Source organism: Anticarsia gemmatalis, chromosome Z (genome assembly GCF_050436995.1).
Source record: "Anticarsia gemmatalis isolate Benzon Research Colony breed Stoneville strain chromosome Z, ilAntGemm2 primary, whole genome shotgun sequence".
NCBI lineage: Eukaryota > Metazoa > Arthropoda > Insecta > Lepidoptera > Erebidae > Anticarsia > Anticarsia gemmatalis.
The window spans coordinates 6,624,828-6,640,816 of NC_134776.1; the positions used below are offsets into that span (position 1 = coordinate 6,624,828).

Here is a 15,989-nt window from a genome sequence, read left to right on the forward strand (position 1 = left end):
AGATGAATAAATCATTCTGTAACCGAGGCGTGGAGATGCACAGAACGTCATTAAATTAATAATAATGTCCTCTTGGCCGATATTCTACTATAGCGGCCAATTTCATTGAAACAACTGTACGGGACTTTGTTTATAGTGTTTAAGTGTGAGCACAATACGCAGGTTCACTCTTTATTCCCTAAATCTTGAAGCCCATTGCAATGGCTACAGCGACACAACGTCAACTTCCCAACTCTTAAGTCGGCAATTCACTAAGCATATTTTGTCAGACTCGGGAATATTTGTTATTAGTCCATCCAGGATTCGATCTCGAGACCTCTGCGCGGCAGTCTAATACACTACCGACCGCACAGAGATAGCTATTACGAAGTAACTCTTGTGTATCCACGCTACTAAGTAGGTACTTAATGAGATAATTATTTATAAATAAATTTAAAACAGCTAATGAACGGCGGAACTCAGGATAACCATGTCTGAATACAATCTGAATATTTTTTTTGTCTCGCTCGAGGGGGAGCTGCTCGCAGATATACAGGTGCCGTGTTGTTTTATTTTTGTTTTGTGAAAATGCTCCCGTGATTTACGGATTTAACGGATTTAACGAAATACTGTAGCAAATTACTAAGTGCTTTAATGAAGGTACATTCCGCTTAGTCTTTAAATAGAATTTCAATAACGTACACTTTAGTCTTAGTTCTATGCTTCTATAGCATCGCTGACGTTCTTTGAAACTAAACTCCGCGACTTCCCACAAACTTGTAACAGGTACCTTTGATGCATCTCACAAGATATCTTGATAATACTGCTCCCGACAGTTGAAATAAATAAGCACCTCAAGAAAGGCCAACTTACTGCGAAACAAACAACTGCAAAGAGAAGACTCGCAAGTTCTCTAGTATTGGCAGCTAGTTCGTGGAGCACCTGTTTGATTTCTTATTTCCCTTTCTGTAGAATTTTTACAATAAACAAGAAATTGAAGAAAGGAATAGACAGAAGGCGTAGTATGAGCCGCGGGGTGGCGGGCGGTGCAGCGTCGACGCCACCCGCCACCCCGCGCGCTGCGAACAGACGGCGAAACAAAGCATACTAATATTATTACGAAGGGTTTATTTTGTTTGAAAAGACTTTTAGAAACATGCATGACTGCTCTCATTCCTATCTGTTCATAATGTTTGTCCCAGCGGGACCATTAGTGTTTAGGTGCGGTGAGTAAAAATATTAACAATTCATAGCATAATTTACTGCAGCGGAAAGTGGGTCTCAATACTTGAAGTGTGAACATAACATTGTTAATGCGCTGAATAAATACAATTACAGCAATTTAGTCGCGTTCCATTGTTCGGTTTTTTGTTTCGTTATGATGACACCGCACGTGCAACTAATTGCCTATAGCCTCATTAATTTAGCTAAGTGAGTTATTCCAATTATAATTTTATTGAACACGATCTAGGTATGATATAGTAGGTAGTACTTCGGTGGTAGTACCGTTGTGTGCTCAGCCATTAATCTCATTATTAAATATTCGTAAAGCGTCAAAGGGGGAAGTATCCATTAATCGATCGAATAATCCAGTCACAGAGAACTGGACCTAAGTGCACGACTAAAAAGATAATCCACGTCTGTCCAGTGCTTATGAGTGCTAGTGACGTTCAATAAATAGGTGCGTCAAAAGCACAAACAAAAATGATGGAGGCGGGAGATGCAAGATCCCTGTTAGGGCTGCAAAGTGAATAATTACTTTGTGATATATCCTGATGGAAATGAATAGCTGTTTTAAAATATGGACTGTTAATTTGTGAAGTTAAAAATATGAAATATTTTAGATCTATTTTACGTAGTACCGATTCGTACAACCGCAACTATCCCTTGGGCTTCCAATCAAGCAGATATATAGAAAGCTCTAGTAAAACCAATATTCTCGACAGTTATACCTAGATACATTTCGAACTTCCAATCAAAACAAACCTCCGATATTCTGAGAGCTAAAAATAGTTTGCTATTACACTTCACCTGAAAAAGAATTTTCCACTTTTTCGAGTTAGTTTCAGATTGATTCAAAACTTTTTTTCGGTTGGGTAGTCTGTGGAGTATCGAATAACTGTGTTACTCAATATTGCTAGTGTTTCTAGTTTTTGATACATTCATGGATATTTTTTCAACTATATTTTTAGAATGGCCGGAACCGCAGGTTTCTGCAAATGGAAGTCTTCTGAAGGTTTTAGGGAAACTCAATTACATTTTTAACAAAAATGTTTGTATGTTAAAATGTAAATGCTGTGGATAATCTGGCTAAAATATTTATTGAATAAAACAAAATATCGGTACTGGAAAAAATTTAAAATCGGTTAATTTAGGAACGAACTTGGACTTTCGACTGCTTGTTACATAATGGCAATTTTTTTATTTCTTATAATTCTTGCCGCCGATAGGGGGATTTGGAAGGGAAGGGGGAAAACCTTTGCCAGCTCAAACAGGCTAAGGAAAAAAAATATCTGTATTATAAAAAAAACCTATATTTCATGCGTTTGTATAGCATATTGCATCTGTATGTACATATACATCTGCATGCCAGGTAATGCGATATCTGTCTATCTTTCAGCTTGTTCCGGATTTAACATAGATCTTGCGTGAAAGACAGGGTTTGAATTCAATATTGTGCACTATGTGGAGTTTTCTGTTACAGTACCAAGTACAAATTATTGTTCTAACAGAGTAAGACAATATTTTGTTCAAAATGTTTTTTAAAGCATAGTAATTTGAGCGTAACGTATTTTACGTTGCAAGAATCTGAGTAATTGAACGCTTTAGAAACAAGGTGTGATTTTGTAAAAATTAGTAAGTGTGTTGAATATTTTAATGAAGCTTCATGCGCGATTTAATCATTTAATAACGTGTATCATAAAGCCACACACCTCATATTATAAACGGCAATAATATTGATAATACAAGTTTTTTTTTTAATAACCCATATCTGTCCCACTGCAGGGCAAGGGTCTCCTCCCAAACGAGGGGGAGGGGTTAGGCCTTGAGTCCACCACGCTGGCCAAGTGCGGGTTGGGGACTTTGCATGCCCTCAATAAATGTATTAAACAAATTTTAGGCATGCAAGGTTTCCTCACGATGTTTTCCTTCACCGTTAGAGCAAGTGATAATTATTTCTAATACTCACATAACTTCGAACTGTCATTGGTGTGTTGCCTCGGATTCGAACCTGCGACCACTTGCGTGGGAGGTGCCAACTTAAACCACTCGGCTATCACTGCTTGTACAAGTATTAAATATTCTTTATTCTGTAAATCGATACTGAATTTAAAAACTGGTTTTAGAAATCTTTTCTTTGTAAAAAAAAATATTATACCGGGTGTAACAGGCGGTCTACCGAAAACGAAAAAAAATGATTTTAGACATGATTCTGGTGCTTATGGCGTTGAAATTTTTCATCGCTTTTTTCTAGATTTTTCCGATTTCTTATGCGTTTTTTTATTTTTTTTCGGTATTATTTCGTTAATACTACACAATGCAACATGAATATGAAAAAAAATCCGTGATATTACTGTTTTTCACCAAAAACAGCAATGGATTAAAACAACGTATAAATTCGCTATCAGCTGTTCGGCCAACGACACCGCGCCGGCGGCGGCCGGCCGCGACGGTCGACGTCACGCCGCGTACCTACGCGCGCCACACAGACACGATTACGCACACAGCCGTCAGCCTCACACTCACTAGTATGCAGCGTTACTTAGTATTTGTTCTATGTTAAAAATGAAAATGACGTAATTATCCCGCTCTCCGATAAACGGTACATTTATAAGATTTAAAATGTGTGATATCTTATTATTACACGTACAAATACATACATAACGACAAAAAATCCTATTGATATTCTTTAGCGCTATAAAAATCTCTAATAAACAATTTAACATGTATTGTCGCTTTGTTCTTGCAAAATTATTATTCTATTCGATATTTACACGCTCATTCATACTTCATACAAGCGCGGTGCGACTCGAAAAGTAGATGGCCGTACTGACGCGTGACGCCGCGACCGCGCGTGGATGTTACAAAGATGGGATGCGACAAAATGGATGCTAAGTAATTCTCCGGGGATAATGAATTATGATAAGTTAGTTTCTCTGATAAGAATATTAATGGATATTGATTGTTATCATTGTTATGTACCTAATTTTTTTATGGTTTAATTAAATAAACGTTTCGTGTTTATTTTATTTACTTTAATCTGATTTTATGTTATAAATATCAAAGTATTTTAAACTTACATTAATAATGTTTGTAATGTTATTCGGTATTTGAATAAAACTACAATGCAACGAGTAACAACTGTGAACAAAGTAAAAATAGTAATGCCACATCAATATTTTATTGAATCTAATCTCTCGCTGGGATCCTAACTCGTCGCTCGTCACCAAATCGGCGGCGCGCGTGCGGACGGCGCGGAGGGAGCGGGTGGCGCGGGCGAGGGGCGGCGCGAGTGAGCGGAGAGGCGCCCGCGCCGGCGGCTCTCTTTGATCGATAGTTCGAGCAATTCGCTCGCGGAAGACGGAAGCTCTTCACCGGTGTCGTTCGTTATGTCCTATTCGTCGTGTCGTGTGTGAACTGTTGTTTATTATTACTTGTTATTGTTCCGGTTTTGTGTTGTTAGTGTTTTTATTGTTATTATTTTTGTTGTTATTGTTTTCGAAGTGCAGTTGTGTTCGTAAATAGGAAGAAATGTTGATGTGTTATGTATGGTGAAGCACGTGGAAGTGCACGGCGTGCTCTGCACCTAGGGTTGCCAACATTTTATCAGCGAAATATAGTATTTTTCAAAAACAGCTATAAAAAATATAGTACATTTTATAAAAATATAGTACACTTTAAAAAATAGTTCTATTTTATGGAAAAGGTAAGAATAAACAGAAATTTATTTGTTACTCATTTATTTTTTATTATTTTAAGGTTTTAAGGAGTTGATTTTCAGATTTCGTTATTGAAAATAGAGTATTTTTGCGTACTATATTTTTCTTCAACAGTATATAGTACACAGACCTGAAATATAGTACAATACTATATATTATAGTACGGTTGGCAACCCTATCTGCACCTGTACGTCCGGATCCAAAGGTACTCAAAATCTCGTCATACACCAGGTAATTGCGTGTTGATAGACATTGATAACAATTTGTTTAAGCACTTTCTTATTATTGGTTACATTTTGCTAATATTGTTTGATTTCACGTAAGCCAAGTAGGTACCTACCTACTTTCAATTTTACTATGAGCTATTGTAACATACGGGCCTACTTACGATACCATAAACGATACATAAGATTGTTATCTAATGATAGCGTTGCATACTAGTGAGCGAGCATAGACGTGGTGGTACGCGTACGTACCTACGACGCGTCGCGACATGCCAATCTCGTAGGCATGCGCGGAGATACATCGCGTTGTTCACTATACATTGAACGCTCAAAAATGACTAACTCGGGAACCAATCATTTCCGAGAAAAATGGTTGCAGTAAATTTCGCGCATTTAGTGTCACAAAATTAACACTGAAGTTTTCGGTTAACCGTCGTTTATACCCTGTATATTATTTAAATCTTTTACTGTCTAACTGCTGGGCAAGGGGCTCCAAGGAGAACGAGGGACTAGGCCTTGAGTCCACCACAAAGACCAAGTACGGATTAAGAACTTTGCATAGGTACAGTCAGCTCCAAAAGTCGCTGAACAAATTCAATCTTTCGATACCCTATATTTGTAATATTGCATATTATTCCACCGAGAAAACATCTGACGGTGATCGAAATGATAAATTCCAACTAATTCTGCCTGAATTTGTTCATGTATTTATTAACATTTGGTAATAAAGAGGTTCGAAAATAGGAAGGTGTAAAGCGACTCATGGAGCTGACTGTACTTTATATGAACGATTCTAAAAATATTTTACATGCAATTTCATCACGATATTTTCCTTCAAAAATAATATACTTAAAGCCGAAAATATTATGTACACTGCAAATAGTCTCGTAGTAACTCAATGCAATTGATTAGTTTTATAACTTGTAAAACCGTTATTATCTAAGATAGAGATTAACAGTGGGTAATATGGTTGCTACGCTAAGATTACATTTATCAATTCATTATGTTCGTGTTTTAACTGACGAATAACGGAGGAGGCTTTTTGACGCGCGTATTTATTTATTATTGCGTTTCATCGATGAATTTCCTAAATATAAACTCAATAAAAAAAATGGTTACCGTTACATGTTTCTTGCACGTGAGCAACTTTAAATATTTATTTTAATGGTTTTTTGGTATTTGTTGTTATAGCGGCAACAAAAAAACTGTAAAAGTAGTAAAGTAAAAGGCGGTTAAAATTTCAACTGTCTAACTATCATGGTTCACGAGATACAGCCTGGTGATGGTCAGACTATTTTTGTGTCAGATTACTTGTTACGCTTTGGGAATCTGATCTATGATTTCGGTGTCTCGTGGTAAAGAGATGGTGACCATCTTAACTACTGTGCTTAACACGTCGTCAGTGAAGTTATCGGTTATATGTCGGTGCACGCTTTGATATTGCGGGTTCGATTCCATTGCAGTACCACAATTATTAACTTGTTAATAAAAGAGAAAGAGTAAGTCCCCAACCCGCACTTGGGCAGCATGGTGGACTCAAGGTCTAACCCCTTCTTCTCTTCATCCTTGCGCTGGGCAAGGATCTACTCGAGTGGGACATTAATGGGTTAAATTTATTTTAATTTTTAAAAAAGAGTTAACACAAATACCTACTTAGTAATTATTTTTATGAATGATTTCTTTATTAGTTAAATAAAACCTATCTCATAGCACTATTTGCTTTTATCAATTAATAATAAGTCTTCGCAAATTACACGTTTTGTGTACTTCGCAACGGGAGTTCTAATTTATAAATAGAAAATAGACATCGTTTTCCAATAGACAGGTTGTTGCTGATAACGCCTACATTCTGTGGAAATTTTCTATTAAATAGCTGCAATTATCTGTCGTAAATAAACGTCGTCGTTAAACTGCGGCCAGGGTTAGTGGGGAACACCTCCCCCCACTTGTTGATGTCCTCTGGGCCTCAGGCACGTGGCCAACTTATCACATCTTATCACTTTAATCCAAATATTTCCGATTATCAACATTTCTTAATGGCTATTTTATACTACTTATACTATCTCTGCGTTTTTTTAGTACTGACGCACTAAACTTAATGTGTTCAAAAACAAGATTGCAATTCACAAAGTAGCTACTAAACGACAAGACATTTTATACCTGTATCACTTCGCAACTACGATCCCGATTATTTCTTATAATTATGTGAAATTCAACGTAAAAATAAGATCAAAAACATGCTTCTCAAAGCAATAATCAATAAAGTTAATACTCGTCGCGACCTATTCATGTACACGTGTCTTATAAAACCGTTAAATGTATTGTGAACCGGTATCCGTGCGGAGGAACACGACTTTCAGCGGGATTTTCAACAGATTTCCTACAAAACACGCCGCTCTACACTCACACACTAATGGGTTTGCTCTCCTGATGCGAACGGATATTGTGTAAGCTGTTTATACGTCTTAGATTCAATAAGACTTTACTTCTGGAAACGTCTAATACTTGCTACAAACAAGCGCATCCAGTAAAGAGGGAAACAGAAATAGTTCCATTAAAAATGTCTTATATTCCCCAGCAATAGTTTCTATTTGTATTGCATGTAAGCGGCATCTACGACGCAGTACGTACAGATTGTTACGTACCCCCTCGCAGTTTCGCAGCGGAACATTCCTTGCATCCTGTAAACAATACAGTGTGATCGTTGTCGCGTAATTTAATCATTGATTTCGCAGTGACGCAGGAAATGGGTAATCTTGATACTTAGAGTAGTCAGCCGGCCAATCAATCACTTTAACCTGCACTTATATGCACCACTGGCGATGGACCGGACCTCTCGTCTCAATTGCAAACTCACGTTGTGTGGCTCTAGGTGTTAATGCTTCCATGCAAATGTGAACTCTAACGTTAAAGGAAAATAATCGAGAAACCTCCACAGGCGAGCGAAGGCCATCTTAATCCTCCCCATTACGATCGTTTTACAATGTACGTGGTCAGTTACGTAAAAAGCTTCTGTAGATTGATTCTGACCTTCAACGCGGAGGGGGACGAATTGTTTTCAATTGTAGCTAAACTTAACTTGAATTGTAGACGATTCTCAAGGCGTAATGATACAAATGGCTCCATTTGTGCAACATTGTACACTGTACACGATTTCTTATACTAGTAAAACAGCGTAGCATAACATAGCGCTTCAAACCTTAAATTAAATTTCCGTAAAAAGATTTTTCTGCTGTAATTTTAAAATTAATTTTGAATTATTTAATATGTTGTCGTTCCAATTCTTGCGCTGTGTAATTTTGCTAGAGAGGTACACATTAATATACTTGCAGTCAAAGCTATGCGGACACTGAGCGCTGCGTTGCTTGCAAAGCTTTTTTACAAGAAGAATATTATGAAGTATTTCTGCAAACTAAACAGATGTTAAATGTACTTTTAAATTAAAACGTAAATGTAGGAATGTTGCAGCTCAAAGGGGTTTTTTTCAACTTGTTACTTGTAGAATAATACAAAGTGTTTATTTTGCAGGCAATCATTCAGGTAGCGGAGACTTTCTACCCGAACCTGGCGTCTCTCCTGAACTTGGCGATGAATGGTATATTCGGTCAGAACAATTCTCCGATTGCAACATATCGAGTACAAGACTTGTTGTTCAACGGCGTGCCGATTTGTAGAAACGCTGGTCTCCTTGCCGGTGTCGCGTGCAATATTATCAGAGATATCGGCGCAAACGCACAAAATTTGGAAGAACAACCGGACGGGTCCCTGCTTTTCTCAGTCTTAGATTATGTAAGTATATGTTTTTACTAATTACTAATCATGCATTAACCTATAAGTTAGCTTATAATTGTCATTGTATCATGGTATAGGCAGTCTAATGTAACTACATCTGGCAGGTCTAAGACGACGTCGGTGCACTCCAACTTGCCCTTGCACCATTATGTTCATAACAATGCAGATAGTGTGTTTACGTTACTCGATACCCATTAGCGATGGATAATCCCTTTACCACAGGGACACTGTATAATGGACACATTATGACCTGTCCTAGCTACCTCGGCATTCTACGCAGTACTCTTGTAGCTAAGAGCTGTATCGTACCTATTATATTCGTTGTCGCTGTACAGTACACGTGTAGAGAGTTGTCTCGGCTATAAATAAATAAAATTCGGGCAAAAAAATGAATGAGCACAAATTACAGAAAAAATACATGAAAAACAACTAAATGAATAAAATCTTTTAAGTAGTTGGTTGCACGTTTGCCTTGACCGTGATCGTTTCTTGGCGACGCTAGATTGCCGTAATGTTATTTTTAACACACATCTGGAAACCTACTTCATGGCACCAACTACCTATATCGATCTTAATTCCTGGAGCAGGCCGAGAGCCGAGAGCCGTGCCACCCTCCCCATCCCCACGGCCGCGGCCGCCCCGCCCAACTATCCTGATGTACTGTCGACAAAATGAACGGGACGCACATACTACAATATTCCGTAATCAAAGGTACATATCTTCGAACCTAGATTTGATAGGTAACTAAGAGGAGGTGGGCAGTGCCCCTCACATCACATGGTGCCCCCTACACTCGAAATCGCTAGAACGACACGTTGGCTTTTACTTCAATAAATCCCAAATTGAATAAATACTCGTTACTTCTTGGAGCCACCTCTACACGTACTTCAAGAAAAATGGTTGTCGCGGTAACTCTCGAGCTCCCAGCACCAATGTAACGACTGCAGTATGTCGTACGACCTTTCAATCCAATTAAATTCTAGCAATACTTGCTTCCAACTACCTTTTGGATATTTACAAGCACACATTTCGTTCGACTTGAACGGGTTCCACCTTTATTTGTAAAGGAAATAGAATGCATTCGAAGCAAGGACGGTTAGATATTATTGAAGAAAATGGAAAATTGTGCAGGTAATGTAATGAGGAGCGCGGAGCTAAAGCACACTCTTTGATACAAACTGAATGTCGAGCCATGCGGGGAGATTCATGTGTGTGATTGGAATGTACAAGGCTGCTTTCATTTGAATGTGAAGAACTGAATGGGGGAGAGTAGGTATGTAGGTGGGCAGGTCGGAATAAAAACGTAAAGTAAGTTGAATATGGAGGTGGATCCTCCATGCAGTGACACCTGCTGACCCAGTATCAAGAATGCAACGGTACTCGCACTCAAAAGTCCTTTTGGAGACTCCGACCTACATTATCGTACGTAACATCCATGTGTGCGTAATGTGGAGCGTGTCGACTCCTTTGAACACCGGCTCACTTGTTGCTATTGTTATATTTTAACGCCAGGTCATGTGTTATTTTTCTGTTGTAAATGTCAGCTCAAACTAGGTAGAATTTGACGTAGTACTTTGTTTCTGTTGTCCATCGACCTCTACATCTCTCTGGTACCTCTTTATTGAAATATCAGTAACACAAAAACTTATTTTTATTGTAAATCTAATTCAACAGTTTAAACAGCGTTTATTATGTGCCTCCACGAGGTGCTGCCGCAAGAGTCGTAAATGATAGATTTACCAATATCTAAAAAAACTGTTTTAACGTCTTTGTCCGACAACAAAACAAAAATAGGGATTTTATTTTGCTTTCCTTTAAAATGTTAATCTTATTCTTTAGAAACAAGACAAGCCGAGCAAGTTGTACGAAGTATTCCGTGGTATAAACGAGCCCGCTGACCTGGGCCGCATCATCCGCTTCGACAACGCCACTTACTTCGACTTCTGGACCAATGAGATGATCCAACAGGAGGAGGAAGAGGTGGAACAAGTGAGTGCGTGCAACATGATCAACGGAACTGACGCGGGTATATTCGCACCGTTCATCGATAGGGAAGATCACTTGGACGCAATAAACACCGACATATGCAGGTAACCTATTGATTTAACATATTATAAATATGGCGTCCCGCAGGGGGTAAAGCCTAACACCCCTTTCCTAGAAATCTGCGCCACTCCAATATATTGTATAAATAATATTCGCAACAAATAAATCGTATTTAAATATGGCCGCCGTAGGGGGATTGTAAAGCCTAACGCCCCTTTTCCCCCCTAGGTAGAATCACTGCGTTTAAAAATATTATTATAAAACAACAATAACAACAGATTAATCGCCTTTAGTAGCCTTTGTTAGGTATTATGCGAGTTGCAGATTTTAGATGAACTTTATGAAAAAATATTTTTTTCTACCTTTTTATTAAATTTTAACGCAATATTATTAAGTGCGAGCAAAGTGTTCTTTGTTCTATATAAAAAAAGACAACTTATGTACTAAAATAGCTCGTGCTGAGGGGATTATTACAAGCATTCATATTCAGCGCTCAGTAAGTCCATTCGGGTACAAAATAAATATTCGTAGACCGAGTTCCTCGTGGTGGGCGACCACCTTAGCCTCTGTGCTACGATTACTTTTCTAGGTTTCTTGACACACATGTAAAGGTTTCGTAAGTTGTCGTAGTTTGTCCTAAAAGATATGGTACGATAAATTAAATTAGATCTTGTGCTCCGAAAATTCTATCTGTAATCTGATAACGTGAAAAAAGAAATTAACATCAAATTTTCATACTAGTTACTATGTAGGTTTACAGTAGATACTTACTTTACACATTTTATTTTTGCAAACACCGCCGGGTTTTCCATCAAGAAATTATCTGAAACTGATGGCAACTTTATTCAATTTACACAGAAAATGGGTCGGAAAATCAGACTGCGAGCATCAGTGACGCGGTGTCGAAGTTTTTTATGTCATTTCGCACTTTGCACGGTCGCACCTTCGGGCTACCCTGCATCACAAGTAACTTCATTACCCTCATTCAGCGCTGCACTCTGGTTATCCTTTAACAGCTACAGTGGAAACACATTTGCAGCCCGTGTCATACTAATTCACTCTGGATCAGTCGTTAGGATTAAACCTAAATGAATAACTTAACTAAGGCCCAGTTTCACACGAACTCCATTAAACAAAAATACTGCGCGTAATAGAACAAAGCTGTATTCGATGTGTCGGTCGGTATTTTTAATCTCTTCCCAACAACAACTTCTGATTCAGAAGTACGACGAGTCCAGATTTAAAGTTATAGTGATACAGATAGCCGATGTCAACTGACTCTAACTTAACGGGAACTAGCGCTATTTCGATACTAAGTTTATTTTAGAATAACTTTGTGTAGATATTTGCCTCCACTTCTAGCCAATTAATAGTTGGGTGTTATAATTGACTGTAGAAGGGCTAGTACTAAATGATAACAAGGAGAACATATACCTATATTATTTCGTATTTTAGAATTTACAAGTACACGTTCTTTGCGTTTTTGATTACTATTTAACCTAACATCTTATTTAGAAATACTTCAACTACACGACCGCAACCTTGTCCTGAAATCAATTTAACTGCCAGTCTTATACTTAAGATTTCTTGAAGACGAGCTGTGAAAGCAAATCTGGTTTTATTTGTACAACTCTAGACCTACCTATGAGTCAAACCAAGTAACGGGACAGACACCCGAATTGAAAATACAGAAGAATTAAAGGTCTCTCGGAATTCTGATGTTTGACATTTGAGCATTATTTAAAATGCAGTATGAACTAAAAGCTTTATTCATACTCACATGACACATCTACAAAATCAATATAAAATGAGCAACTGAGACAAAAAACCTGCACACTGTGAGTACATTGGTATGTGTATGCAAATATGAAAAACGGTTCATCTCGATTGTCACTGCGAAGAATCGACATTGTGCTTCCCACTACGCTGCCCATAAATTATATCGTAACGAAGCCACTGTACTCTATCTGTTAAAAGATACCTATTGTTGGTAGTATCCAGGGAAGTTCGAATTTCTGAAAAATTCAGGCCACTGAACTAATTTTAAATTGCCAGCGTTCGCTAGTTGCGGGTAGACAGCAATTGCTCCGTGTAAATACTAATAAATCAGCGGCTACACGTTTTATTGAAACCTAACTCCATCGTATTAGAAAACAAAGATTTTTCTGTAATGTACTTATATATTTCTGTAAGATTCAATATATACATCAATAAAAAGAAATCAAGACTTAATACAATAACATAGACAAGTACACAGAATTTAGCATGAAGCCATCAACAATGAACACTTGGATTCCTTGTACAACGACTTAACCAAGTGAAGAGGTTGTAAGTAGAAACTTAACAATATGTTTTGCTAGACAATTTTGAGAATATTCCCGAGAAGTGTGGAAAATCAAATAAAATACATTTCCTTTGAACTACTTGAATATACCCACGCAGTGCTTAGCTATAATATCATGAAAAGAATATTGTACCACGGGAAAATATTTCAATATTTTCAACACAAGTATCTTCAACACAAGTAGCTCGTTATCAAAAAAATAATAATTTGATGATTGTTATAAATTAGTACCAAAACAACTTGAACATTTTATTTTTCTAACACATACATAATACCACTCCTGTTCTACCGAAGGTTTAGGCAGAAGTGTGCACGAGAAACCCGACGCTTCGCCATCGTCTAAAAATAATAGGAAAAAACAAATCGAAGAAGATCTGGAACTGAATCTCAGCAGTACATAAAAGTGATCTCGGAGCTTCACCGCCCGGCTAAGATTTGACCGACACGCTAAGTTAATATTCACCGGATTGTTTTACTCGTATTAAAGTTTTTCAATTCCAGCACAAGTTAAACGGCAGAACATTTGAAGAATTTTATTGTAGGTATTCTCTTTATAGTTGGATGTTAGCTGCTCTTTGAGAACGGAAGCTCTGAAGGCGTATCGGTTTTCTGCACAAGAATATTTTGTGGTATATACTGAATAATAATTTATAGGTAACTAAGACTGCAGCTCATTTATGCTCGTGAATAACTTTTAAATGTTACTAATGACGACCTCGTTAAATTCACGACAGTAATTAAATCTCCCCGTAGAAATACAGAAATAGAAAATGCAGTATTTCTAAGTATTCATCACTCGACCCCGTCTTGTCAAATGCAGGCAAATTAGTATAGCACCGACTTTGTTGGTACAATATCTCCCGATACTATACCCATTCATAAATATTTTGATTGCCAAAGTTAGATTGAATTTCTATTCGAAAACCTGTCAGGACAAAATCGCTGGAGAGTTCAGCGATGGAAAAATAATAGTCTAACAATAGTTACATGTAACAAAGCATATTGGTGCCGGCGGTGGACACAAAAACTCATATCGAAGCCTCATGGAAACACCAACACCTGTGAAATGCATACGAAATTTACAATACACCCTTTGACGACGCATTCATTGCCTCTCACACGCGTTTTTTGTTTTGTTCCGGCGGAGTATCGGATCATAAATATTTCACTTGGAAAAAGCTCTACAAAAGCACCCACCTCCCTATTCATGCACTTGAAAAACGTTCGACGATTTGATGCTATGGACTAAAATATTTCATATCTTAGAGTGCATCATATTAGAAGTACATTACTACATCCTTATTTCTTCTTTGAGTTGCGCTACTTAATATATAATTACTGAACCACGTCAACGTTGCACTATCATACTCGAGCGAATAAACCCTGACGTTAGGAGAAGTTGTTACATGTTAAGACATGTGAAGAACGACTCGAAAAGCTTAACTGGCATCGTATGCGGAGCACAACAGGCTTTTGTAATGCCTACAAGTAATGGCTGCGTACTACCTTAAATCTCAAAAGTGCTTGTTCGTTTCCCCTAACTGCATTTATGTACCGAGGGTTGATGCTCTCTACATGTACCACTAAGTTCCAGACAGACTAAACAAATATTTAAATTGTAGTCATAAAATAAACGTACTCTCCCGGATATTTTTTTACGTAACAATCGATCTATTCGTAGCTGAAATGAGATGCCAATAAATAAATGCTTAACATTGAACTACAGCTTTAAATCGTTGCAGTTTCTAGGAGTTTAGTCTCTCAAGTCAAGTAGATGGAATTGGACCTTTGAATTGCTGATCAACGATTTGGACAATGGTATCTGTTACACAATAGTCCTTTGACAATGCACGTATTGAGTGATACACATGTAACTACAGGTAGGACAATTATCAATAACGATGGCCGCGTGCATTGTACCGTGCAATCGTGCTTAATTAATAAAAGCCTTTGTCCGGGTGCAGTGCTAGAGCTTGTTATTACTGATCCCGTTGATGCGACTGAATCTAATTAAATTCCCCACGTTAGCTATGGGATGCACTTACCGATAGATGTTTTGGAACACAGTAGTATCTAATTCTACGCCTATTATTCTAAGACTCGTGGTTGAAATTCATAACAAAGGTTCACGTATACGTCGGTTGTCTATCGTGAGAGATATCCAGTTTGTCTACAATAGGAATTGAAATACTAAAAGTCAAATAGAAATTATATTTAAATCTCTTTTTAGTAGTACCAGCAGTATTGTTTATGTCAGATATTCCTAACAATCATAAAAATATTTCTCGCAAAATGTCCCAATATTTTCTCTGAATTAATAAGTAGGTATATTGAAGAAATTAATTAATTTCACCCAAATCGTTGAATACGGTCCCGGTAGGAGTAAAACCTTCCTTTAATTACGTCGTTAGGTAAGTTAAAATATATTTTTAAATAAACGATCTTCTTGCGGTACGCAGGGAGTTACGTGGGAATCCGTGGGATATAAAAGAGAGACATTTTTATATTCATAAACAACAAACTTATTTCTATTTCGCTCTTAGAAGAAATTACCTTTGTGTGTTTGTTTTCTATTTTGCATTGTCTAGATTAATTCTCTAGTCTGAATTATTAGCAAAGAGATTATATACTTAACTAGCTGGCCCGATTTCGTCCGGGTATAGT

At 37.5% G+C, this 15,989-nt stretch overlaps 1 protein-coding gene across 1 annotated transcript in view; it reads left to right on the forward strand.

Annotated features, from left to right (window-relative positions):
* Positions 1 to 15,989, forward strand: part of Snmp2 (Sensory neuron membrane protein 2) — a 70,610-nt gene that overhangs the window by 19,496 nt on the left and 35,125 nt on the right. The window contains exons 4-5 of the mRNA XM_076134500.1: positions 8,672 to 8,932; positions 10,775 to 11,025. Coding sequence (XP_075990615.1) covers positions 8,672 to 8,932; positions 10,775 to 11,025 — 512 coding nt within the window. The remainder of the gene's footprint in view (positions 1 to 8,671; positions 8,933 to 10,774; positions 11,026 to 15,989) is intronic.